The sequence below is a fragment of the Citrus sinensis genome, chromosome 5 (genome assembly GCF_022201045.2).
Source record: "Citrus sinensis cultivar Valencia sweet orange chromosome 5, DVS_A1.0, whole genome shotgun sequence".
In the NCBI taxonomy this organism is placed as follows: Eukaryota; Viridiplantae; Streptophyta; class Magnoliopsida; order Sapindales; family Rutaceae; genus Citrus; species Citrus sinensis.
Genome location: NC_068560.1, coordinates 28,845,895 through 28,857,987, shown reverse-complemented (window position 1 = coordinate 28,857,987; position 12,093 = coordinate 28,845,895). Strand labels below are relative to the sequence as shown.

Below are 12,093 nucleotides of genomic sequence, written 5' to 3'. Positions count from 1 at the left end.
TGGTGGTTCACATTTATGGGATATTAAATGATATTTTTGGAGCCACAAACTTCCTAACGATAAATGATTTTCACGGCCCATTTAATTCTTCAAGGATGAATTGACGTTTCTACAAAGTAAATTTCATCGTTGTCTTTATATTATGTATAAAAAAATAAAAAAATTTAAAATATATTAGAGGTAATATAATTAATTAACATAATATAATTAATTAATTTTATATATAATATATGTAATTAAATTTAACATAACCATCACTTGTATAATATTTTTTAAAATAAATACATATATTATAATATTATTTATTTATTATATAATTAATAAGTATCTCTATATATTTTAGAATTTCTTCTACAGAAACTTTTGCCTAGTGCTATGCTATGCTATGTCTACACTTCGCAGACTGCAAATTTTAGTAATTATGTATCATTTCACTGTAATATATTTAAAACGTATACTACATTAGATCCGGCTACGTTGTCATAGTTATGCGGCACCACAATTTTTGTCATTTGTGACTTAGTTACTATAAAATTTCATTGAGTCCCTATGCACTCTTTCTTATTTGTAAAATATTTAAAAGTATTATGATATTTCTTGCTTACCTCCACTATCAAAATTCAATTTATCCCTGCATACTCTTTCTTGATTACTATTTTTTGTAAATATTAAAGGAGCTTTTGTTTAGAACCACAATGCATTAAACATCATAACACACTAGCCCCCAAAGGCGTGATTAGGTTGGTAACAGCATTAAGTTTGTAGCAACTGACGCCTGAATTCGAGTCTTGAAGGTAGTAAGGAGGAAAAATTAAAAACCTATTTGGGCTTTGCTCACTCCCTTTAAAAAAAAAAATCATCGTAACACACTAATATAGAGGTGGCAAAAATACCCGCCCGGTCCGGACCCGGACCGTACCCGGGTGTTGCGGGCCGGGTAATACCCGGCCCGGGTATGAAGCCGGGTCAGTCTTGGGCATCACTTGATAAACCCGGAACCCGGATTTTATTAAAAAAAATTATAAAATATATATTATTTTAAATATTTTATATTTATTTGACTTATTTATTATACATATATAAAGTTTTAAACACTTAAAGTTTATATTTTCATGTCAAATTTTATTGAAATAAATTTAAAACTTATAAAATTATCAAAAAATAAAAAATATATACACATAAAATATTAAAAAATATAAAATCCGGGTACCCGGATTAAAACCCGGCCCGGACCCGGACCCGGACCGGTTGCATCCAGGCAGGGTCCGGTCATGGCAATACCCGGACCCGGCCCAGAGTTTTGCCATCTCTACACTAATATCAATGAACAAATAATGACCTTAAATTAGTACTAAAAAGCTCTTTCTTTTCTTAAGGAACCACAATAGCTCATCTTTCATTATTCATCATCAACAAAATTCTTCCCAAATTCATGGGTAAACCCTAAAACCAAACCAATCATTGAAATCATCAACATTCATTTGCTTGGATCATTGTATGCTTGGAAGGATTGTGTGCTAGGGTTGGCAAATTAAGGGCTTGGGTTAGACTTTTTCAAGCCCAATCCTAAGCCCATTAGAGTAAAAGTGCTAGGGTTGAGTTTGGGCCGAGCCCACTGGTCCTGGGCTGGGCTTGGGGCAAGGCCACTGCATGCTTGGGCTGGGTTTGGGCCAAACTTGGGACTTTTTTTTTTAATTTTTTAAAATTATTGTAAACTTGAAATGAATTAATAATAATCAAGTTGTTATAATCAATAATGAATTAAAGAAAATAGATATTTCAAAAATAAAATAATAAGTAAAGAAAATGAAGTAAATTAAAGTTTAGAGATTTAGTTTTTTAGTACTGGATTCTCTAATTCATGCACTCTCTTAATTAATTAATACTTGAAAGAGAGTTTAGAATTATAATTTTAAGTTTTTTGATTCATTATTGACATATATATTTGGGATTTAAGCTTTCTTTTTTTCATTATTTCTAAGTTGAATTTATTATTCTAATTTTTAATTTTTTTAAAATAGAGGGTTTGGTCTTAGCTCGAGTTTTTTTTTCCCTAAATCCTTATCCAAGCCCTCATGCGGGAGGCCCAGGTCAAAGCCCGTAAGAATTAGTTGGGCTAGCTCGGGCTTTTTTTCCATCTCTATTGCGCGTAACCATGGGTTTGCTTGGCATGGTCGAGTTCAACCATGGGTTTTGTTGGGTAATGGGCATGGTTTGAATTATGTGTGTTGTAAATTTAAGTGGGTTTTGCTTATTAGGGTTTTAGTTGCAGTATTATGATGGAGATCAAGTCTTTCTCCACAAAGGAAGTGAAGAGTATGATTATTGGACTTTGATTTGTAGAAATTAAGTTCCATTTTTTTAACAATGGATTCAAAATGGGGTTGTAGAGATGGCTTTGAAGATGATTGTAGAGATGTTAAGTGTGTGAAAGAGGATTAAAAAAATTGAAACGGAGAAGATGATGAATAGAGAAGGGATTGAAGATGGAGAGAAAAAGAGAAAGGAAAAAAAACAATAAAAAAAGGAGAATTTTATATTTACTTTATTATTATTGAGATTTTGTTTAATTTTCTAAAGAAAAGAGATTAGAGGGTGATTTTTGCTAGTGATGCATATAGTTTGAAAGCATATAAAATTTAAATTAGTTTTATTTTAGAAACAATAGGGACATTAAAAATATCTTTCTCCAACAATGGGTGTAACGGTAAGATAATCTATTCTATAATTAATAAGGATATTATCGCATTTTATTGAATCAATAATAGTCAATGGTTACATTTAACAGATTTTAAGGGATAAGTTGAAACTTTTATACTTTTACAGGTTAAATTAAAGTATGTCATTTTAATTAGGGACTAAATTAAAGTTTACCCTTTAATTAATAAGAAAGAGTGCATTGGGCCTCAATTACATTTTACAATAACTACGTCTACAAACAAAAGACTAGGGTTCCGTGTAAAGGTGGCAGCACAGCCGGCCCCTACCACATTACTGCAATATATCCATTAATCTACAAAATACATTATATTGCTCAAATTCAGCATATATAAGCCTCCTAAAGAGAAGAACTAATATTCATGAATCATGAGGATGCAGAGTTAATGAGTTATGGATTTAAACTTTACAAAGGATAATTAAAAGTTCATTACTTACATATAAATTAGATTTGTTAAGAGTTAAGACCGATCTTAAATATTATTGAGTCAACTTAACTATTTATTAACTTAAGTTTTTTGGGTTTAGTGATTTCTCTAATATTAGTATTAGAGTCAAATTCTTAATTAATCAATTTTTGATGAGTAACTTCTTTCAATTATAAATTTTTTGGGCTATTATATTTTGACCCATCTATGAGGTTATCTATCAACTTAATCTTTTGAGTCAAACTTTTTTTTTAACAAGATTATATACGTCCAAAATCTACTTTATATGTTTTTTTTGGGGGGGGGGGATGTATATACACTGAAAGTAGCTACGTTCTATATATGTATCACAATTTACCCCTTAAAAAAAAAAAAACACTGAGCTCGATCTATGATCATAGCTCTCATTTATTATTATTAATTAGATCATCAAGCAGTACATGAAAATGAAGGTTTGAAGTTGCACTCATCTGATGCATGTGTACATGTGTCAAGTGATTAATTATATAATGTAGTGGGTGGAATCATTATTAGGTGTTAATGTCTATCATATAGACCCCTATCGTCCGTTAGTATACAGCTGCATAAGATAAAGATGTGTATATTAAAAATAGATTGCGAACGTCAGTATTTTATAAAATACATATTAATTTGTTCATGATTGATAGCGATTCGAGGCTGTATTATAAAAATTTATTAATTTCTCAAATGCGAATATCCATATTTTTTTTTAAAATACAAACAAATGGACTAATTAAAGAACGACTCTTTAGATAAATATGAAGTGAGAATGCTTTATAAAAAGGGGATAAGAGAAAATTATTGGATCGACTTAATTAATTATCAATAAAAAGCTCTCTCCAATTCTCCTTCTTTTTTTGAAAAAAAAAAGTACATAAAACTTGTTTTCGGGATCAAAGAGAGAAGAGTGCCTACAACTTGCTATTTATCTTAATCTTCTTAGCCAAGATCTACTCAATGCCTTGCTCTTTAGAAAGCTACATTAATGATGGCCCTAGCTCTTGCGATTTTTTCTTTTTCTTTTGGGGACCAGAAATTGGAAAATACTAATTGATTCATTAATTTAAAAAAGGTACATCTTGCTGCTGCTGCTGAAAATGGTTCAAGCTTTGCATTCTTGGCTGACCAATGTTATTAATTCCTGATCCAAACTTGAGTTCTTGCGACTGCTGTTGCTGGAAATGATTTCTTGTTCTTGATCCTCCAATCCCCATGAAATCAACAGTCATCACATCCCCATTATTCAAAACACTTTGGTTGTTGCCACTTTTATTGCTTTCGTCATGCTCTAAGCTCTTCATCAGTGCTGCATTGTTTTGATCCAAGAATCTATAAAACATTCCAACGTCATTCATTGCTGATGACCCCTCAGCGTGGCCAATATTTGCACTGAAAAACTGCGCCGACGACGATAGCGATATCTCCTCCATTGATGCTGCTGCTGCTGATAATGACTGATGATCTTTCGGAATTGCAACAAATGAAGGTGGTGCCATGCTTGTGACGAGACTCTTGTGCATCATCGGGGAGCTCATCATGCTGCCATTGCTAGCTGTTGCTCCCATTTGGGCTGCTTTTTGCAACAAAGCTGTAGCAGACAACGAAGCAGAAGCAGAAGCAGCAGCTGATTGTTGCAAATTATTATTACTGCTTTCAAAAATGCTTGCAGCAGCCATAGTGTTGAAGGGCTTCGGTGGCATTGGCATGAGCTCATGATGAGCTAAAGGGTTGTTGTTATTTTCTGTGTGATTGTTGATTGGCATTGAAGAAATATGCTCAGAGACGTGGCCTAACTGTGGGTTTAATCCTTGGTTAGCTTTTTGACTCTCCTCAGCCAAAGCATCACAGAAGGCCCTGTGGGTGATGAAGCTGTCCCTTCTGCAAAATAATTGATAATTAAGCTGTTAGTTAAAATTTTGTTGCCACAAAGTAGTCTTTGGATAATGCATAGCTTATACGCAAGTCAATTATTGAAACGAAATATATAATAAAATATTGCATTAAATTTTTGACTCTTGGCAATATAAACGAAAAGGATGCTTATCAAAAAAAAAAAAAAAAAGGGAAAAGGTTGATTGATAGTTTGATACGTTTGTACTAAAATAAGCAATTATATTAAGATTATACAGTCAAACAATGACTTTGACCAATGTAAGAAGCAAGATCATACATGTCTTCCTAGATCATTATAAGATTTAGAAACTATGTGCTCGGTCCAATCATGCATTTTTTTTTGTCCCTTCAAAAATTATATCATGCTCAAGATTCTTGATTTTGTTCATACACAAGAGTAACATGAAGAAGATAAGTTCGGTAAGAGTTATTTATAAGGGCGTTCGCATTTTTATAAAATAAAGATGAGTTAGGTAGTAAGTAAGACGATGATTTTTCATATTACTAAAGGGTCGTTTGGAAAAGCTGCGCTAAGGTACTTCAGAAATCATATTGTGTGGCAGCGAATATTACACTGTAAGAGCCAAGCCGGCAACACTTACAAAGGAAACCTAAATATTTCTTTTTTACCAAAAAAAAAAATTATTTAAAATATTTTTGATATACGCTTTAAAAATACACTACTATTTTACAACACTACCTATAACTTTTTATTGGTGCAAATAAAATTATACGGTTTAAAATTGGCATTTAACTAAAAGCGTATATAGACGTTGAGAAGAGAAAATTAAGAACTATTATAAAAAACATTTATGATAAGGCCTTAAAATAGTAGCTCGTGTGTGTGTGTGTGTGTGTATAATCACGTTAATGCAACTTTCCAAGCTAGTTTAAATATATATATATATATATGTAAGCAGAATATTGATTAAATTAAATTAAAGTAATAAACAAAAACCTGGAAAAGATGGTGCCACAGTCACATTTGTACTCCTTAGTCCCACAGGTTTTAGAATGAGCTTTCCAATCAGACTGCACAGCATACTTCTTAGAGCACTTCTCACATTTCCACTTTTTCTCACCGTGCTTCCTGGAAAAGTGCTTCTTGATGCCCGTCAGATCACCCAGTGCACGAGCCGGGTTGTGGTGAACACATGAGGGTTCTGGGCAGACGTAAACTCTCTTTCTGATCTCAGTGGTTGATCTTTGCCTCAGCTTCCATGGCAGGTTGTGGCCTCGTCGATGCAGCTGCAAGTTTTGGTCCCTTTGGAATCCCTTGTTGCAGATTTCACAGAGGAAACGGTTTGTTGCCATGAGTGAGTTTGGTGAGAGAGCGATAACTTCAGCTGTTGGGTCTGCGAAAAAATTTATACAAATAATTAGACATCTTCTCACAAGCTCAAAAAAAAAAAAAAAAAAAAACATGTTTTAGCAAGAACAGTTCAAATGACTTTGAATAAAATTGTATCTAATATTTCCTTCAAATATTATGCAAGCTGGAACTCAAATTGTTTTTTTTTTTTTTTTAATAGTACCATACCTGGAAACAATTTTTTAGCTTCAAAGTTAAAAAATATATATATATTTTAAACTTTTTTTTTCCAAAAAAATAGACATCATTCCATCCAAAAATAGAATTTTAACTTAAAAAATTATAAAATACAAGAAATGACATGAAAATAATAAAAATTTGAAAAGAATTTAATTAATCAAATGTACGAGAAAATAATATTATAGTAAGTTCTTATGTATTTATCATCTTTTATTTTCCACCTTTTCATAGGAATAAATATTAAGAAAATGGAAAATCATCAATAAGTCAAGTATGATTATGTGAATTTCATGTTTGTGAAAAGAACTTATCAAGTATGTAGATTTTGTGTGGGCAGCAATATATGACCCTTTTTTTTTTCAGGTTGGTTTAAAATTACTCGAAACTCAGTAGAAGCAAAACCAAAGAAAAAGGAGTTCAAAGGGGAAGCTAACTGTTCACTACAATGATTGTGATTTGTGAACCCCAACCAATAATTGAACCCCCTTCAACAACTTATTCACGCATCAATAATTCATCATCTTCTTAACAACCCATTTTGCCTAAAAGAAAAATAGTACTCCATAAAACATAACTAAGCATGCACACACAGAATCCTCTTCACGTTAATTTACACCTTTAATTCTTGACGATTCAAAATATTTTTCAATTTTTTGACTTGAACAAAGTGAGTCAAAATAGAAAATCTTTGGTAATTTGAAGAACCATATATGTGAGAATAGTTACAAGCATGTGAAAGCTGAAAAACAAAGGAATCTTCATTATTATATGTATGTACTTGTTCAACATCTCAAAGATTCATCAGCTTTTTGTTTATATATGAAAAAACGATATATAAGAGATTAATTATTCAATAAATTCATCAAAAGTGAAATCCTCCCAAAAAAAAAAAAAACTATGAATATTTGATAATTGAAAACCAAAATTGAAACAAATTAATACATGACAAAGTATATATATATATATATATACTATACATATAGTTGCATATATAACTAATTTTAATTTAATTTGATTACCTGGATTTCCTGGTAAATTTCTTTTTCTTTTAGCTGGTGGAGGAGGCTGAGTAGTACTACTAGAGCCATTGCTGCTGCTGTTATTAGTTGCCGTGGTAGTACTTGAAGCCAAAGAATTTGTAACAAGAAACTGACTCACTAGCCCTTGTTGTTGTTCTTGTTGTTGATGAACTTCTTCTCCATGATGATGATGATGATGATTTTTAATATTGTTGCCTGATGAAGAGAAGCTAACAGCATCACCTGTAATATTTGACATGGTAATGGCGATAATAATATTGAAAGCACAAGCAGATAAAAAATTCCAAGCAAGATTTCAATTTTAAAACAAATTATAAAACCCCCCCTCCTTTTGTTTTCTTTCTTGTTCTTGGAGGAAGTGTTGAATTAATATTGTTTGTTTTCAAAAACAAAAACAAGAAAACAAAAGCAGAAAAGTTGGGATTTGTTGGCAATATTGTGCAAGACAAAAACCAGAAAATTCTCCTTCATTTTTGCTGAAGACTGAAGAGAAGCAGAAACAAGAACAAGAGAGAGTGATTATATTATTTGTTTTTGTTGCAGGCGCAAGAAAGAATATATTGAACCAAGTCTTCTTCTTTGGCTTTGTATTGTAATGTAAATATATATATATATACATAAATATATTTTTATTATAATGTTTTAAGACAGTGATTTTTGACTGTTTGTTTATGCCACAATATATATGCCCCTCAATTTGTTGAGTATTATATTGTTGTCCTCAGTCATAATTTTAATTACAATTAAGAAACTATAATTGCATTTTATTAATTGAATTCAATGTATTCACAAGATGACAGGATGTTATTAAAAATATTGTTAATTTTATTAATGCAAGTGGGAGCTATTTTGGTAACAATGATTTTATTTATGGTTAAAAAATAAAAATAAGTTCATACAACTCAAACTCCATAAAACATTAAAACTAACTTTTACATCTCAGTTAATTACATTAAAATTTGTGTAATTGTAGACAAATAATAATTATTTTTTAAATGTTATACAAATCAAGTAAAAACATTCAAATTAGGTTGGAGTCTGACCGAGTGATTTTTAAATAATTTTATTTTAATGACCACCCAAGTTCGAATCTTGAAAAAGATAATGGTAAATTGATTTGAATTTTACCAAACCCCTCCACTTCAAGTGAAAACATACAAATTTATAACTTCTTCAAACATTGATTATTTACTATTAATCAAAATTTTCATTTGATTTAGGATTGCTGTATTAATGTAAATCTTATTTTTTTAAAAAAAAGTCTAAATTTGAATTGTGCTTATGTAAGTGCTTGAATTTTATTAATAAATAAAAAGAGGTTTTTAAAAAAATAATTAGTCAGTAGGTAAGGGGATAGTTTCGGTATTTGAACATCCATGTGTGGCCCACATTGCAGGCGGAACAAGGCTTCTAGCTCGGAATTTGTCTTCATGTGGTGATATTTTAGTAAGAGTTATTATATTCCCAAAAAAGCCCTTATCAGGAAGCTGAAATAACGAAACTGCCACTCCCCTCAGCTTTTAAGCTTTCAGCTTTCACGGGTCGGCAGGCACAGATGATGAAAATCGTTCTCGAAAAGGACCAGACAATAATACAAAAAATTCTTCTATTCACGTGCAAGCTGACTTGTTAGTACTTCCTCTTTTGTTTAAATTACAGTTATGCCATTAAAAGATTGTGATCCGCAATTTCTATTAATGAATATGAGAGAGACTCGTCGATATTATTTGGCTGGAAAATGACAGTAACAACCCTGTGGTTTAAGAAAATAATTACGAAGACTCTGTTATTTTTATAAATAGTCATATAGCCTTCTTTTTGGATACTTATATCCTTTGAGTATACGACCTAATTGTATTTATATTTAAATAATTATCCAAAAAAGATTTATGAGATCATTTTCAAAATAAAAAAGTTTTATTAGCCATTTTGTCAAACCATGAACTGTCATTGTCTTCTTCGCCAATTTAACATACAAAGTATTAATGTCAATAATTTTAAGGAAAAAAAGATATTTACACCCTAAGCTTTGGGAAAAATAGTTACCAACATCCCTAAGTTTTTAAAAAGGACATCAAGATCTCCTTTTGACTATAATACCTTTTATCTCTATTATCCTTAAAAAAATTGACTTTAAAATTTTAATAAATAAAATATTATATATATAATTTAATCTATGTAGTAGACTAATAATATTAAAATATTTAAATAAATTTATATATGTAAATTATTGTATTTATTTTAATAATATATTTATATTTACTATAGAGATTTTAAATAAATATTTGCATTAAATATATTTTTTTACAATTTAAAAAAACTCACATACTAATAATGTTTAAATTATTATTTTATGTGGTATTCAAAATAATTTAAATTTTGATACATTTATATTAATATTATATTTATTATAAAATTTACTTTTTATAACAAAAAATATATAATATATTGTAAAATATTAAAGTATTTTTAAATATTAAAATTATTTTAAAATGTATATATATTATTACATTTATTTTAATATTATATTCTTATTTATTATGAAATATTATAGGGATAATAGAGATAAAATGTATTATGGTTAAAAGGGGTATTCTGAGAGTTTTAGAGTGTTGGTGACTATTTTTTAAATTCTTGAGAGTGTAAATGTTTTTTTTTAATTTTAAAAATTATGGTACAAACAAACTTGATAGCATTTTTTGAAAAATTTTGATGGGTTATCTCTAGGAAGTAACCATACCTAGATAGCTACATTTATTAAAGTTTATAAATTATTATTTTTTTTTGGCTTGCAAAATTGGTTCCATGGTACTATGAGAAGGAAGATTCGGAGAACCTAGCTAACAATTTTATTAGGCCAAAAAGTTGCGTGTGAATCCAAAAAGATCGTTTGCAATATTTGGGGGCGAAAAAAGTTGTAAAATCATGTTAGTTTCCTTTTTACTTTTAGCCACACAGTACAATTTGATCAGCAGCTGGAAACCATTTCAAAATTCTTCAAATCGATCATGATTAACCCCCCCAAAAAATAAAATTAAAAAAAGATATGAACTAAAAAATATATATATATATCATAAAAGCATACGTGAAATTTGGAATTTTCACTGATTTTATTTCAATTCGAATATTATATTTTCTTACGATGATTGTTACCTTACATTAGGAAAGATTACAGATCTCCTCCTCAAATACAAGTAATACGCTACTCCCTTCAAATTAAAAAATGTTATCCTTAACTCCTTCATACTAACAATTTGAGCTTTCTTTCTTTTTTTTTTCTTTTTTTTTTTTAAGAAAAGAAGGTCCGCATTACCTCTAATCAATTTAAGCTATTTTACAAAATGTAAACACCCACAAAAATTAAATATTATGTATGTGCTAGCTATAACAAGTTAATTACCTAATTCATGTAATATCTTTTATTTTCATAATTTATTTCTTTACTTTTTTTTTGTTTCAAAAGTTATGTTTATTTGACAAAATTATTTTCATATCTTTTCATATGATAAAATTGTTTGGAAATGAAATATAATTAGTATAAAGGGGCAAATGTAGCGTTTTTAAATTTAAAGGGATAATTATCACAATCAATTTAAGTTTGGATGTAAGTCTTTTTTACTTACATTTGAGGGGATGAATTTTATAATAGATTTTTTTTTTTAATATTTCTTTGCACTCTGCAAGAATCTCGATATTTCCGATTCAATCTGCTTTTTCCTAGACATTTCAAACTAAGATACTAAGAAAGGGTGATTCCAGATTCCAAAACAAGAGTTATTTTCAAAATATTTCTTTTTTCTTTGATTCTCGAATCAAATATAAGAAGATCAAGTGTGTGTGTGTGTGTGAATGTGCGCACGTGTGTGTGTATAAAAGACAATGGTTATAGTGGAGTTGCTCCACCTTAGAGTATTGATGACGACTGTCAAATTATCACAGTAAATACATAATTAATATTTATTTTTATAATCGTACAATCATTAATAGTACTCTATCGTAGAGCAATTCGAACATAAACATACCCTATATATAATTAGAGGTATCAAGTTAAGTTATTCGTACAATTATTCAAAAGAATTTGTCACATATAAACTTTTATTTTGAAACAAAATGCATGACGATGCAATTTGTATCTAACTAATTATAATCAATGCACGTGTGTGTGTAATTTTTTTTTTTTTTTTGGGCAACAACGCGTGTGTGTAATTAACATGCTTGGTGGTGAGACTTTTGCATGGCTGAATTTATCGTTCTGTACGAGGCACATGACAAATACGTAATAAAGTGTGCTTTAAGAAAGAAAATCTTCAAAAACTTAATGTAGTTAAATTCGTACAAATAAACAAACAAACAATTCTAGTTCTTTCTTGCTACAAATGCAATTACTTTTCTAAGAATCATAGGCAAGTGAAATTGCACTACTTGACTTGTCACCAACAAA

The 12,093-nt window shown here is 29.8% G+C and overlaps 1 protein-coding gene across 1 annotated transcript; it reads right to left on the bottom strand.

The window, feature by feature from the left end:
- Positions 1-3,955: 3,955 nt before the first annotated feature.
- On the bottom strand, positions 3,956-8,247 carry LOC102630121 (protein indeterminate-domain 12-like). The gene is made up of 3 exons (XM_006471997.4): positions 7,632-8,247; positions 6,019-6,415; positions 3,956-5,045 (listed from the first exon to the last, which is right to left on the bottom strand). Exons 1-3 carry the CDS (start codon positions 7,888-7,890, stop codon positions 4,226-4,228), a joined length of 1,476 nt encoding a protein of 491 aa, XP_006472060.2. The 5' UTR covers positions 7,891-8,247; the 3' UTR covers positions 3,956-4,225.
- Positions 8,248-12,093: the final 3,846 nt, after the last annotated feature.